Source organism: Chenopodium quinoa, unplaced genomic scaffold, assembly GCF_001683475.1.
Source record: "Chenopodium quinoa cultivar QQ74 unplaced genomic scaffold, ASM168347v1, whole genome shotgun sequence".
NCBI classification, from domain to species: domain Eukaryota; kingdom Viridiplantae; phylum Streptophyta; class Magnoliopsida; order Caryophyllales; family Amaranthaceae; genus Chenopodium; species Chenopodium quinoa.
This window is the reverse complement of record NW_018744284.1, coordinates 2,146,565-2,162,398: the sequence shown is the minus strand read 5'-3', so window position 1 is coordinate 2,162,398 and position 15,834 is coordinate 2,146,565. Positions and strand designations below refer to the sequence as shown.

The window sequence follows — 15,834 nt, the reverse complement described above, 5'->3', positions numbered from 1 at the left end:
AATCACAGGGCATTTGAGCCTTCCAAACATACACAACACAGCATAATAATTAGGCAACTATGAATCTGCACAGCTATTAACAAACCCATCGCAGCCTAACTTAAACTGATAATCACAGAAAATGACATCAAAGGACGTTTAAACCCAACAATTGCAACAATTAGAACCAGCAACTGCCAATACACCAGACAAACCCAAGTAAGGCCAACAACAATCAAAATAAGGGAACACAACACAAATCAGTACAACCACTCCACATTATTAGCCAATTACAGTCCACAATCACATGCACCAAATATGTATAGATCAAGTCAAACCATTTCAACCATATAACCTCAAGTTAGGAAAAAAAACCCTAAACCCTAGAAAAGATGAAAGAGTAAAAGAACAAGAAAATGCTGAAACAATTAATTCGAGGGTAAGAAATGAGTTACGCTGCTAGATTAGTAGGAGAATCAAGCTACGGCGCACAACTTTCAGCGCTCTCAGCAGGAAGGGACTTAGATCTCTGCCTTTTTTTGCCACAAGCGACATCCTTTGCCCTAGATCTGACATCAGCCAAATAAATAGTCACCCCCTCTTCAACGGCTTTAGGAGGCGAAACGGCAGGAACAGGGGGTTCATCATCATCGCTGTCCAGAATGATGACTTCTGGAAGAGTTTTGGTACAACCCTCACCAGCCTTACCTAGATCTGGGTTCTTAACAACACAAGGCTCATTATCGGACTCATATGGGGTCAGTTTCGCACCCCCCTGTCCTACGCTTCATATCCAAGTACATCGTAATACGGGTTCCAATCAAACGCATCTTCCCAGTGCGAGGTTCACACTTATAGGTAGCAATGACGCCGGAATCTGGGTTTTTTTTGTCTCAGGAACTCATTTTTCTGGGTTTCAAATTGAAGAGGGATAATCGCAAAGATTAGGGTTTCAAGTTGAACAGAGAGAAACAGAAACGGGCACTGCTTTGGGAGAAGGTAGAAACTTCGAAAATGAAAAAACGAAACATAATAAATGTTGGAAGATGTAACAGAAGGGGGATGAACACAGGCTTCATTAATGGAGGTGGTTGGGAGCTGCATTGATGATGGTAGGTGAGGAGGTGAATAAGTTAGGGTTCCTGAATTGTTGATGGAAAAAGGGGGAGGGGATTCTGATTTTTGGTGGGAATGATTAGGTTAGGATGTTAGATTATAGGGGTTATTAATCATAGTTAGATTTTAGGTTAGTATGTAATCACTTTTTTTAAGGGTAATTTTGTAATTTTACATTGCCTAAACTTACTATAAAAGGAAAAAAAAAACTTGTTGCAAATAATATGAACCGCCCACTTTTAGTAATTGTTGCAGATAATAAAAAATGGAGGAAGTACTTTTTATAAGGTAGATAGATAGATAGTTATTTTAAATTAAGGCCCGTTCACTTCACCTCATTATTTTGGTGAAATTAAATTATTTTTACTGAACTGAAATTAATTTTATTGAACTGAAATTATTTTTAGTGAATTTAAATTATTTTTACTGAACTGAAATTAACTTTTCTTAACTGAAATTAATTTTGGTGAACTTAAATTATTTTTACTGAACTGAAATTAATTTTACTTAACTGAAATTATTTTTAATTTTAACTGATTCTCTATTATATTTCTTCTTTAAAGCTACCGATCTTTACTAAATTGAAATTATTTTTGCTAAACTAAAATTATATTATTTTTTACTATATATATATATATATATATATATATATATATATATAATATATATATATATATATATATATATATATATATATATATATATTAAAGGTGAAATGAACATGCGTAACTTAAGTGAGTTAAAAAAAATAAAAAAAAATAAAAATTGCTTAACCACCTTAATTGGATCAACGTTCCTAATGGGCTAATAGACCCAATGAGGTTTTTGTTTTTACTAGTGACTCATTACTTCCTTGGGTAAAAATAGTCTATAAACTCCCTCGCCCTTTGTCCTCTTCCCTCGTAGCAATTTCGAGGTAAGTGCTGCACTATTTTTTTTCTCTCTCTCTCTCTCTCTCTCTCTCTCCCTCCCTCCCTCCTCTTCTCCTTCGGAATTCTGATCGTTTTATCTCTCGATTTCTCTAAATTTCATATCTTTCATACTTTCGCTCCTATTATATTTAAGTATACCTCTCAATTTTCCTATTTGAATTTAATTCCAAGTTTTAATTTTTATTGGATTTGATTAAATTTTGCAAATTTGGGATGATTTTGGGTTCTTGTATTTTTTAAGGGTTTTGATTTTTTTTTTTTTTTAAATTTTCTGAATTACTAAGATTGATTATTTAAATCAAAATAGTTTTGTAACCTAAATTATACTACTTAGGAATTTACAATTGATTTTTCGTGTTTATGATTAGGGTAGTCCTGAATTTCTGATCATATTTTTATGATTTTCTATATTTATTTCTGCTATACAGGTATACTAGCTGTAAAGAATGGGTTTCAATTCAGTGTACAAGACTTTGAAGGAGCTATTTCCTCAGGTATTGATTTAATAAGTTAATTAACTTGTTTAACATTGGTTCCACTGACTTGTGAGTATATGATTTGGATATTTGTATCGAATTATTGTTCAAGAGATAATGAATTTATAAAGGGGTTTATAAGGTAGTGTAAGATTTTTTATATGCTTGACGAATTGCAATTGCTGCTTCGGCTAATCGGGTTTATCATTGATCATCTATAGTCTTTTTCAGTATAGATTTGATATTATTTAGATTGCCACATTCCTGCTCAGGTTACAATTTCTGTTGATAAACAGATTTGATGCGGAGAAATAGTATTTTTTTTTTGTAGTTGTTATCAGGATCCATCTTGATTCGTCTTTTGCTCGAGTGAGGTGTTAATAAGGTTTTTTTTTTTTTTTTTTGTTCGTTTCGTGAAGGTGGATGCTCGTATATTGAAAGCCGTAGCTATAGAACATGCAAAGGATCCTGATGAAGCTGTGGAATCAATTCTTACTGATGTTCTCCCCTTTATTAGAGAAAAGTCTGATCCTGATCCCGTTGCTCCCATTGGTAAGAATCTAAAATTTTATACAACCTTTTATAGAGCTTATGTGTGGTAGAAATTGGATTTTTTTTTTCCTTGTAATTAATGTTTGTGTAGCTTTGAGATTGTAGGCATAATTATACGAAAAACACTGATGTGTTATATTTCTGTAGTGTTCAGATGTGCTTTTTAAAATTTGAGACGATCCTGAAATTTGGATGAGTTAGTTTGTTTACAATGAATTGTTTATCTATACTAGCTTTTAGGTTTTTTTGTATATTGGTTTGAATTAAATAGAATATTCCATGCAGTTGAACACAATAGGAATATGTTTGAAAAACAAGTACCTAGCTCCTCTATTCTTGAATCAGCTGCAGGAAAAGATGCTAATAATTCTCATCTGCTGAATGATGCCCATAATATTGATGGTGATTCTTTGGCTTCATCCTTCTACGATGCAAATGACACTGATGACTTACAAAATGGAAACACCAGAAATGATGATTTGGTGTCATTAAGATGCGAAGAATCTATTGATGATTGCATCCAGGATTTCAAGGGTTGTGAGGGTGAAACATCTGTCCTTTCTCATAATTCTCTGAATGAAAGAACTGATGTACATGTAAGATATGAAAATACAATTGCTGAAGCTAGTCAGGCTGAAATGGTTGTTGCATCAGGAAGTTTGATTGATGAGAGTATCAATGATGATCGCATTCAGCAATTTGGGGATTATGAGCTTGAAACCTTTGTTCTTTCTCGTGATTATGAGGACAAAAGACCGGATGTACATGTAGATAAAACTGACGAGGCTTCATCATCAAAGATAGATACCGAGTCTTCTGAAGCTGATGTCAGCTTAAATAATCATTGGGATATGAATCACAATGATGTTAATGATGCTCCAGAAGTTGACTATCAGCAGAAGCAACAATCTTTAGATTGCAACTTGTTGGGATTGAACATTTCTGCCGATCCAGGCTCAATATCTGTCACTGAGCCAGAAGCTGAGAATGTAATGGCCATTTCTGATGTTGATAATAAACACATGAGTGGCTATGCCTATGCTGATTTCTCACAGGATTTTTCTTTGGCCGATGTTGGTGCTGAGGATGAGAGTCATGAGATTACATTAAGCACTATAGTAACACATTCTGGCCAAATATGCAGAATTAACCTGGTTGAGGACATTATTAAAGATGCAAAAAATTACAAGGTATTTACAGCTCGTTATATTTTCCTTTTTAATTTTATTGTGCTTTATATGAAAATGAGGTATTTGGTTGATGAAGTATAGCAAATAAATGTAGTAAAGGACAATGCAACACTTCTAGTTTGCCGGTGAACAAAGTGGTTTTTTTTTTTTTTTTTTGATGCACGTTCCTTGATTGGGAATTAGGGATTGGCAACGTTTCCAATCAGTTGGCACTGTGTAGAACCAATATGTCAATATGGTTGAGCTGTCAAAATTTTCATCAGAAGTTATTCCAGTTTGGACTTAGGAGATATCATTACAAGGTCATAATGTAGGAAAACCTCAATAGTTATTAGTGCCATGATCATGTAACTTTTAGTGCCTTTGTCCCATTATAGAATGACTTTGATTGCTTTGCTCTAGCTCTGGAGTTTGGATGTTATTAGTATTTAATTGTGAAGAAATGGTTAAATTATATGGTTGTTTCTTTGTGATTTATAAAAAAAAAAAAGAAGCTAATTTTAGCTTTGAATTATATTGTCATTTCTTATAAAAAAAAAAAGAAAAAACAAATCTAATTTTAGCTTTGAATTATATTGTCATTTCTTATGTATGGTGAAGTAGTGTAATCAATACTAGTAAATAACTAAATGTGCACGGAACTAGTATGTTAGACTTTAAGATACAACTTGATTAAAATATTTAGTTTTTGGAGGTTGGTTGGTAGTGTACTCCTATTGTTTTAGTTAAGTATATTATAATTTACTATGTCTTTAATGACTTATTGTGCTTTCTTACTCATTTTGCGTATAGAAGCATACTACGTATTATGTAACCCTAGTAATATTTGTGAAAGTAGTATGTTTAATACTCTTAGGGGCCGTTTGGTTCACACGGGGTAAACGGAATGGAATGAACAAAGAGAATCAAAGAGAATGGAATGAAACCCTTTCCATATAGTATGTTGTTTGTTTTTAAAAATCAAAGGCAATCACTACCACCACCGCACAACCCCTCTTTCCCACTTCTCCAACTTCTCCAACCACTTCATTTACATGGTATTTCTTAGGAACTAAATTTTAGGAACAATTTCTATTTGACTAATTTTGTTTGAATGACTGAACTTATTTTGTCTGAGATCTTTGAACTGACTTAACTTATATGTCTGATAAATCAAATAAGTTGAAATTAAGTTGAGAGCTTTGTGGAGACATGGCCATGTGGGTAATTTAATAGAGAAGAGTGTAAAAGTAGCTATGATTAGAGATAGCGTGTAATTTATATTTATGGAGAGAAGGGGGATATTTGCTCTCATCTTTCGATTCAAATTGAAGTAATATGTTTAAGCACCTGAGTAGAATGTTCTTTAGAAACTTTTTGCTTTATTTATATTGGTTGTACCAATCATCAATTGGCGTATTTTGAAGTGGTTTCAAAATACAATGTAGGATGTGTTGCTTTCAGCCACGGAATCAATACTGAGGTTGATTGAGGATGTAGAACATCAGGAAAAAGAGGCAGAAAAAGCTAAAGCTGCTGCTGCCAGGGGAGGGTTGGAAATCCTAGAGAAGGTGGAAGAAATAAAAAAGATGCTTAAACATGCAAAGGAAGCAAATGAAATGGTATGCTTGTTCTCGAATATTAGAAATATGATAGAGGATATGTAATTTTTTACTTCATTATCTTTTTTCATGCTAGCTTACTCCATATTTTATAATTTTACTTTGGTCCTCTCATTGAACATTTAGCATGCTGGCGAAGTGTATGGGGAGAAGTCCATTTTAGCTACTGAAGTAAGGGAGCTTCAGACTCGTCTCCTTGGTCTGGCAGATGATAAAGATAAATCACTTGTTATTCTAGATGAGGTATGCTATCATATACTTTCTATGTGTAAGATGTGTGTGTTTTTTCTATCAATATTTATTCCTTATTTCTAACTAACCCAAAACCTTTGCAATTCTTGGGCTTAAAAATAAAGAATGAAAGGCATGTATCACATATGTTGTGTTCTTTATCTCTAAAATTCTGTATTTATGGAGTATTAGTAATCTTATTTCTATTGGGGTAATATTTGTGTTATAATACTATAGCCATCTAGATTTTAGCATATGATGAATGAATCTTGTTCTAAAGCATATTTTGAGCTCTTTTTAATCAGCATTTGTTGTTATTTTGGTATTTTTTATTTTGGTATTTTATGCCATGCTTGTGTTTCTGATATAATCATTTCATGCATAAGTTACGGGCCAATTTAATTTGTGCTTCTTTTCTGGGACTAGGTATATATGTTAACGCAATAGTATGAAGCATGAATAATCAGTTTGTTCTTTAGTATATGGGCTAATGAATTCTTGTACTTCCATTAGTTTTTACTGTATAAAATGTGCAGTTTCATGTATGATTACATATATATATTTATACAACTGAGTCTTGAAGTCATCAATGTTTTTATTACTTAAAAATTTACTAGCCTAATTTAGGGCCATAAGATTCTCTCTCTAATTACCTCATAACTTCTGTGTATGGTAACTATTATTTTCTAGCTATATATGTGATGAACTATATACTTCCATTATTTTCCTTAAAAAATTGCAATAGTTTGACTTTACACTATTCACATACTAACTTTGGATAACCACATTATTTAATTTCCTCTGTATCTTTTTTTTTATTGGGCTGTTTCACTTGTTTGTCTGGTTTCCAATGCACACATTGAAACCTAAATTTGATCAAATACGCATTATAAAGAAGTTGATATCGTGAAACCTCACATTGAGGTGAATCAAACAAGATTCCTCATAAATATATATTTTTTTCTTTGTATATCTATCAAGAGTAATTGATTTCATTTGCATTAGAATTCATAGAGATTCTAAATAGGATGCTAAAATAAGAAACAAAGGGATTAATCAAGAAAAATATATATCATGTTGGATAATTTTTAATGTTAAGTTTTCAGTGCGTCTACTTTTTGTTATTTTTTATGATGGAAAATCTAGAATATTAATGGTCAAAGTTTGGATTCTCAAATGTGATGGTCAATATTGTAATTTTAAGGAAAAGAGGAAGTATAACTTTAAAATTAGCCATCCAATTGTCTTATGCATGATTAGTCGCTAGTTTGATTGTGCAGATCTTTTTTTTATTTTTCAAAGGCGCCTTTTGATTCCCAAGTTTGTTTTATATCTCTTTGTAGATGCGGGAAACTCTTGAAGCCAGATTAGCTGCATCTGAAGAAGAGAGGAAGGCAGCTGAGACAGAGATGCTTGAGAAGCAAGAGATAGCAAAAGGGGCTCTTGCTGAGCAAGAACTTGTTATGGAGAGAGTGGTCCAAGAGTCAAAATTGTTGCAACAAGAAGCAGAAGAGAATGCCAAGGTAGAGTTTTACTTCGGAACTTTTCTAAATACAATGATGCATTTATAAATTATAATAGCTGATTGAAGGACTCCAATTATTTGTAGTATATGCTTTCCTTTAAAGATTTTTAGCTCCTCTTGTAATCAGATTTCCGCACCTGCTTTAATTCAAAGTTAGAACCGATTAGCACCACCCTTGAACCCAACCTGCTTACATAAACATGTCAGGCTTCAAAATCTGAACCTGATATGTTATAAATGGGTTGACCTGAACTCAACCTGATTTACCCTTATTTTTAATGTCTTGTTTATGGCTCTAATAAAAAGGGTGACCCTACCTGAAGTATATCCATACAATGCAAATTATTGAAAACAAAACTCTTACTGTCAATATCTCGTACACTTATTTTCTTCCGACCTCCGCTTTTTTTAGTTGACACGTTTTGACTTTAGCAATATTCACACACCTATCTTTGACTGTGTTTTGTGATTTATACATAATGAAAATATAGTCATGTCATCGTGTGGGATCTTGTTAGATTCGTTACGATCATGGTTCGAAAATGCGGTATCGGTCGCGATCGCGGAAACGGTCATGCTGATTCGGTAACGGAATTGATGCGTTGATCGCGGATCATATCGCGGTTGTTGCGTAAGAATTTAAAAATATATTTATGTTTTAAACTCTGTATTTTACAATGATTTTTCTCATAAATTTTAAAAATTTTATATATATATATATATATTTTGAAATCTTATATTCTTATACAAATATACTGCAATATTTCCCTTTTTATTACTACTACTCTGTATTCCTATACTCTTTATTATATTTTAGAATTAAAATCCTTTTTTTTTTTTTTGTGTGGGGCCTGGGTAGTAAAAAGGGAAAGAGAAGGGGTGAGGGGTCACGTGGGATGTGCGATAAGAAAAAAGCATAAGGAAAGAGAATGGGTGGGGTCCAGTCAACTTCAAAAGAGGTGTCTGATAACCAGCTGTCCCCAACTCTACCCCATTTTATTTAAAAAGATTTTTTTTTTTAATTCAGCCAGAGAAAAGTGCTCGATTTTTATGGAGAATTCAAAACCACTCGCCGGAAAATGTTTAGAGAGCTTAAAACTTGGTGTTTTTTCTTCGGATTTATGCTGGTAACGTTTGATGCGGCCGAATTTCAGTTCAGAATGATCGTATCGACCGAAATCGCGGAGTATTGTAAAGCAGCGTGCTGAATCGGTAAATATCGTAACGGCAACTTCGAAATCCGTTACATCTCGGCGGATTCGCGACGTAACGGCCATGTTTTTGAACCATGGTCACGATATGTTTTTTCAAAATATCAGCTTTTTATAATTTTTGCTTATTAGTTATTTAAGTTATTAATGGTTGAATTTGTGCATTGGTAAATGTGACTAAAGAAAGAAGTATAGAATAAAATGTAAGATTTATAACAACTTGATAATCAAATAGAACTTTGATTATTAATCCAAATTCAAACACATATTAATATATGCCTACATTGGTGCCAAAAAAGTTCAAATTAGGATGTCTTTTCATTTCGACCAAGGCTTGTCTCCGGTAAAATCAGCTTCATGGGCTTGATCCCAAATCATCTAAATTAATTCTTGCTACAAGCACAAACCAAAAAAATAATTAATTAATATATCAAGTAATATCAATAGGAAAAGCAGAATGGAAGAGAATGATATGATTCAATATATATTAAATCAATTTACCCACAACAAAGGCCCATGTCTTCCAACTAGTACAAATAGTATAAAAACTGAACATATCTAATAAACATGGTATAGCCATCTACACAAGATATACAGGGACCTCCCTATATCACTCTTTATATTCATGTGAGTCATGTTATTAAAGAATATCATTGAGGATATATTGACTTAGAATACATTTTGGCACCTACTCTAGAAAAATGCTGGGTGAAGCAGTGTAAAGCTGTTTTGGTTTCCTGTAAGCATTTTTAACTCTTCACGGCCAAACACCTCTTTTATTAAAACTATTTTTCGAGAAAGTGTTTTTAGAAAAATTCTTCTTGGAAACAGAAAATCCTGAAGTTTGTCCAAACAGTGACGGGGTTATTAATGCCATGTAGCTATGCCAAATTTCATGAATCAAGATGACAAGAACTCATGGTGTAATGTATCTTAATGGACCTGTAAGATATACTTCATTCGTTCCTTTTTTATTGCAACATTGGACACTTCACACTTTTCAATGAAACCAAATAGATTGAATAGGTTGTACTTCAAATCTTCAATAACTTAACATATCTGGCTAAACAGCCATTGCTGAAGAGGTTGTGCTCTGTTGATTCTCTTTTATTTCATCTTTATTGAAGATAACCTAACAGCTTGCATTTTTTCTTTTATTCAGCTAAGGGACTTCCTTATGGAGAAAGGTCGTGTTGTTGATGAATTGCAGTAAGTTATACTATTCTCTTTATCTGTAGATTTTGATATTCTGCAGCACTGGTGCTTCCATCTTGCTTGCCATTACCAATTAAGTTTGCTTGGTTTTGCACGAGGATGTCATCACCTTGTTTCAACTAGTTTTTCATGCTCTGTTGTGGCAAGTTTAGTGATTGTTTTTTTTGCCTTTTGGAATAGTTTTGTTCAATTACTCCTTAAAGGAGTAGCTAAAGATGAGCCCCTTGAAGCTGGTGTGATCGTGAAACAGGATGCATCATGCATGTATTATCTGATAAGTTAATCATTTGGATTTACATGTAAGAGGAGCTAATGGAATATTAAATCACCCAGCTGATCATTGGTTACAGCCATTAAGGAAAAATTATGTTCAGCACCCTGTAAAATTTTCTACATGTAGAAGTCATTATAGTAACAATTTTTGGGGCTATTGGTTGTAAAACGAACCAGTACCACTCAACCACTGCTAATACTGCTTTTAGTTAGTATTGGGGGCTTGCTTCTTTGTTGGAACCCACCTCTCCGATTGAGGAGGTTTAGGCTGCCTACATGATTGACCTGTTATTATCTTGCCCTTGGTGATATCTATTCCCTCCCCCAACCTCTTTTTCTGTATCATTACGGAGAGGTACTGGTGTTTTTATTCTCTATCATCTGCCTGCACAGATTTTTTTGGATGAATCATAGTGGTTACTAATGTATCAATTGACTAACCTCTTTGCAGGGGAGAAATATCTGTTATTTGTCAGGATGTAAAGTCGTTGAAGGAAAAATTTGACCAACGTGTATCTCTTAGTAAGTATCTTTCCATTGAGCAGACAAGCTTTCGTATGGCATCGTCCACTTCTTCAGTAAAGAGCGTGGCCTCAGATCCTGCAACTGGGCAAATGGAGTTACCAGAGACACCCAATAAAATGAGCCGAGCACCCTCAGTTGAGTGTAAAACACCTAAAAGCAATGTTGGGGAGGAGGCTGTTGGATCTGGAGCTACACCTGTCAAGGAGCTTTTGGACGAGGACTGGGAGCTTTTTGATTTTTAGAAAATTACCTTTGCACATGCCAGTTTGTGAATATTTGGAATGTTAAATGCGTTCGGTCACTACAATATTTTCGTATTTGATTGGCTTAAGTTGAGCCTTTTTGTTGCTACGTAAATTTGTATATAATCCAACTGCTAACTGATTTTCGGCAATGGTGAATTTCCAAAGAGTCTGCTTTTGATTGCTGTGTGCTCTTCTCAATACATTTCATATATGCTGCCTTCCTGAGTGTCTGGCTCTCTGTTTGCTACTAACTCTGCTGATTCAAGAAAGTAGCCTCTTTGATGAACTTTGCGAGAGTGCTTACTGCTAATGTTAGCATGTCATATTTTATTTCAGTTATTTTTACTCATAATTTTTTTTGTAAAAAAGGTAAGAAGTAAAAACATTAGGAAGCATCCCTTACAAAAGGAGTTTTTAAAGAACGGAGTAAAAAAAAAAAAAAGGGGCTTTATTTGGATTGAGGGATATTGTTAGTGTGTCATAGCATCGCTCGAATACTAGACTTTGTTTTACTACCTCTATTGAAGTTGTGTTACAATCTGAATATGTTGTTCATGTTCATGTTCATAAGCTTCCTGCATTCATGCAATCATAGTAAGCTCGTGTCTTTAACCTTGCTCTTTCGATTTCCACCCTTTGTAAATGAATGTTGATACGAGAATCATAGAAGTAATATTTTCCTTTTTACAATGTTATTCTACATAATAAACAAGACTATATACTTACTATTTAGGTAGTAAAAGTCCAATTTCAGCTTGGTTCAACTTTAAAGTCAAAAATACTAACACAGTACAAAATATACACCAAAATTATCAAAATCAAAATAACTTATGTACATCACATATAGCCTATTTATCTCCTCAATTTATCATCTTTCTTGCTCCCACTAATACCATAACTTCCATCACCTTGCAAGCTCATATCATATACCTCTTCACCAGTTTTCGAATTCGTCCGTCGTCTTCCATAACCCTTCAATTTATCATTCCTCGGTTTCGAATTCGCTTCCTCAATGCCCTCTTCTCTCCTCACATTTATCAAATTCCTCCCAATTCCATCACCACCATCCACACTATCCTTCACCTTGCGAAATCTACCCTTTGAGCGTGAATTTCCGGCACTTGATTTCGAACCCGCCTCACCACGAACCTCTTTCTGCTTCCGAATTCCACCCTTTGAACTCAAATTCCCAACACTCGATTTCCGATTTCCACTCGAATTAAACCCATCATAGATGCAATTACCATACGGCTTAACACTGTGAACAACCCCCTTAGGAAAAAACCTAGCAGAGGGCAAATTCTCATGAGTATGAAAAATCTGAGGGCCATCATTTTCAGACCACAAATCAAAACCCCCAGGTTTCTGAAACCTATCAGCTAAAACCTTAACTTGTTCATCAGCCGAAACAGAGAAAATCGAAGATGAGCTTTTGGGAGCACCCTTCTGAACAACCTCCCAAGGGCGTTCAAGATCGGATACAGCGGCCTTTAGTTCAGCACGCTTGCGCATCTCGTAGATCTGACGCTCGCGAGAGAGGCGGGCTTTGAGGAGTTGCTTGGCTTTCTTTGCCTGCATTCGTTTCCATTCCCATTTCGAGACGCCGCCCGGGTAGGTTCTTGGGCCTCCGCCCATGCGGATGAGAGTGGTTGGTGGACGGCGGTGATGGTGTTGGAGGGAGAGGGTGGAGAAGTGAGGGAGGAGAGAGAGTGGGGAGATTGAATTGGAGGAGGATAGTTGAGTGTGAGGAAATTGGGGTTTTGGAAGGGTGAATGGTGTTTGGAGGATTTGCATTTTGTGTTTTTTGGTTGAGTGGTTCAAGGTGAAAGACAAAGTGAGTGTGAGTTTTTTTGGGAACTTTGAATGTATTTGTAATTTTGTATTGGTATTTTATACGTTTTTTTTTTTGTTATATATGTGGAAGGAGGAGGTGATGGACTCGTGGGATTGGGTGGGGATGGAAAAAATCCATTAATGGAGTAGGGAGAAGCGTCTAATTGTAATGAAACTATAAAATTTTATTTTAGTATAAAAATGTCCCCTATTTTTATAGGTAAAATAAAAGGAAAAAGTTTAGGTTTATCTGTTTTGATATACAAAAATTATTTATCAAATGACAAAAATGTAAATAAATCAATAACTTTTTGTCGTATATGGGTCTCACGTTTTTTAATTTATTTACCAAAATGTCATGCTGACTAGACAAAAATAGCAAAAATGTAAATAAAGTCATATATGGGTCAAAAAAAAATTGATTTATTTACCAAAATGTCATATTGACTAGACAAAATTGTTGATTTATTTACAATTTTGTCATCAAGGAGATAAAACTAGGGCTTCCTCAAATAAAAGGCCCTATCAGGCCGAACTCCTCACGGTCCAATCCAGGTTATGAAAATGTGTTTATTTGATGACCATAATGTGAGTTTGTGATATAGTTTATACCTTAAGACTTCCCCTATACTTTAGGATTTTTTTTGTTTTATTTTTTTTAACAACAATTTTAAAAGGAGGTTGGCTCTCAAATGACTCAAGATTACAAAGGGTGTATTTAACTCTCTTAATCAAACTAATACAAGAACTAGAAAGGGGATTGGGGTTACAGATGTTGTGAACCGCTTGACAATGCAAATAAGGGGGTTGAGAAGATCCATCGCCAGAACTATCCATTAGTTGTTTCAAACTTGTTCCCTTACGTTTCGTGATCCTACAAAAACAAAACCGGAATACCTCTTATCTTTTTTGTTCTTCACCCTTGACCTGATTGGCCTTCCATGTTTTCTTACTATCCATAATTTAGGATCTTACTACATGGTTATTCAATCGATTAAGATAAATGAAATTTTTCATTTATTTTTCTTCTAATTATTCATGTGTAATTAGACCTATCAAGTTTTTATCCAACCTAACTCAACCTATTTTTATGGTTGATGAACAAAATTTTCGACCAAAATTCGATTCAAACTGAGCCCGTTTAACTCATAAATTTGCGGGTTAAACCTGACTAGAACTTAACCCAACCCAATGACCTGTTTTTGGGATTTTCTCTTTTTTTTTTTTTTAAATACATTTATCAAAAAAAGAAAACCTAGTTCTTTGATTGAGTTTGACCATCCATCCACCATTCTACATTCATTTTTCTCTCATCTATCTCTCTCTTAGATCCACACCAATTGTCAACCACACCAACCTACCGAGTATCGTCTCACACCAATTGCATCCGCATAACCCATTTCGCGCCATCGACAACTGTCATCAAATGGTATTTAGTTTGAATTTTGTATAACTAATGTCTTTTACACTATATCATTATATTATAAGTTAAGTCGAATTGTACCGTGTTGATGAATTTTACATGATATATATCACAAAGATAGTCATTGGAGATAATGTAATGCTTTAAGTTAGATAAGGGAGATAATAACCAACTCTATAAGGATATTATTTACGTAATCAAAGGGATTATACACCTAAAGAATAACAATATCAATATTGTCAAATATATGATTTGGAGAAATAAATAAGTGATATCAAGAAATATTGTTCTCCACATATTTAATAATGTTGGCTTCTTCTTTTAATTGTGTAATGTTTACTTATTTTTTATTATATTATTATTTTGATTCATTAGAATTGGATGTGCTTTGGTGTCTATTTATATTATGTAGTAGAAATGTAATGACAAAACACAAAATTATATTGGTGAGTATATTTTATTAATAAAAATGAAACATAAACATCAAAGAGAGCTTGAAAAAATAAAATATTTCTAACAATAAGCAAAAAATTAAATAAATTACATAAAAATTGTTCTTAAACCCATTGGGGCGAACTTGAAAACATTGGATTAGGGTTGAGCATTTCTCGGCCCGTGACCAGACCCGAAGTGACCCAACTTGACTGACCCGATAGACAGGTCTTGTGTAATGATTTACTGTTATATACCCTTCATATTTTGTAAGTGAAACATTTCTCTTGGGTACATATGTCAATGCAAAACTTTGATTAATCGTATCTTTAATTATCAATAAGTAAAAATTATAACAATTGAATATTAATAAATTATTTATTGAGACATTTCAAACAAGTGCCCACAATACTAAATATTTTCATTTATAAATCACTATTGTCTTCGTTTCATAATGTTAGTCACATTTTCTATTTTGGGCCTTTAAAAAAGATAGTGTCACACTCCCACATTCTATTTTAATGCCTCACATATCCTCTTTATTTTCCTACATTACCCTTGTTTTGGTCCCTATGCAAAACTTTAATGATCCCAATAAAAAAAAAATGGTCTCAAATTCTCAACGTATTTTCACGGCCCCATCGTATTGATTAAAAAAAAAATGGTCCATTGTATATTTCTGGTCTTAATGTACTTTATTCCAATAATCTCCCTTTTCCTTAATTTATATAAAAGATTTTAAATGGGACTAACATTATGATACTGATTGAGTAATATTAGTCAAAGTGGATTAGGTAAATAGTGTAAAAAGTCATAACGTTTCACTTATAAAAAATATGGAGGGAGTAGGTTTAGAATAAGGGTTTATTTTGTTCACTTTTTTTTTTTTTTTTTTTTACTTATTTCAGGTCAAATAAGTTTATATAAATGTAGATACATCCTATTCAGTAAAAATTAAGTACCAATAAGGGTTACCCCAATTCAAATTACAACTATAATAAATTTTAACAAAGTCTAATAAGGTATTCAAATAAGTGAAAAATCAGGTGCATAAAAACACACCCTTAAGTTGCTT

General features: G+C 33.6%; 2 protein-coding genes across 4 annotated transcripts; one reads left to right on the top strand and one right to left on the bottom strand.

The window, feature by feature from the left end:
• Positions 1-1,834: 1,834 nt before the first annotated feature.
• On the top strand, positions 1,835-11,269 carry LOC110694980. Of its 3 annotated transcripts, none has more exons than XM_021872167.1 (9): positions 1,835-2,011; positions 2,456-2,521; positions 2,923-3,055; positions 3,341-4,245; positions 5,673-5,846; positions 5,973-6,089; positions 7,421-7,600; positions 9,976-10,022; positions 10,753-11,269. In XM_021872167.1, exons 2-9 carry the CDS (start codon positions 2,474-2,476, stop codon positions 11,066-11,068), a joined length of 1,920 nt encoding a protein of 639 aa, XP_021727859.1. In that variant the 5' UTR covers positions 1,835-2,011; positions 2,456-2,473; the 3' UTR covers positions 11,069-11,269. The 3 variants fall into 3 exon arrangements, with proteins under 3 accessions (XP_021727859.1, XP_021727861.1, XP_021727860.1); XM_021872169.1 differs by having other exon boundaries at positions 1,836-2,011; positions 3,401-4,245; XM_021872168.1 differs by lacking the exon at positions 1,835-2,011 and adding an exon at positions 2,030-2,159.
• A 466-nt stretch (positions 11,270-11,735) lies between these two features.
• Positions 11,736-13,205, bottom strand: LOC110694981. Its single transcript, XM_021872170.1, has one exon. It carries the CDS (start codon positions 12,863-12,865, stop codon positions 11,924-11,926), a length of 942 nt encoding a protein of 313 aa, XP_021727862.1. The 5' UTR covers positions 12,866-13,205; the 3' UTR covers positions 11,736-11,923.
• Positions 13,206-15,834: the final 2,629 nt, after the last annotated feature.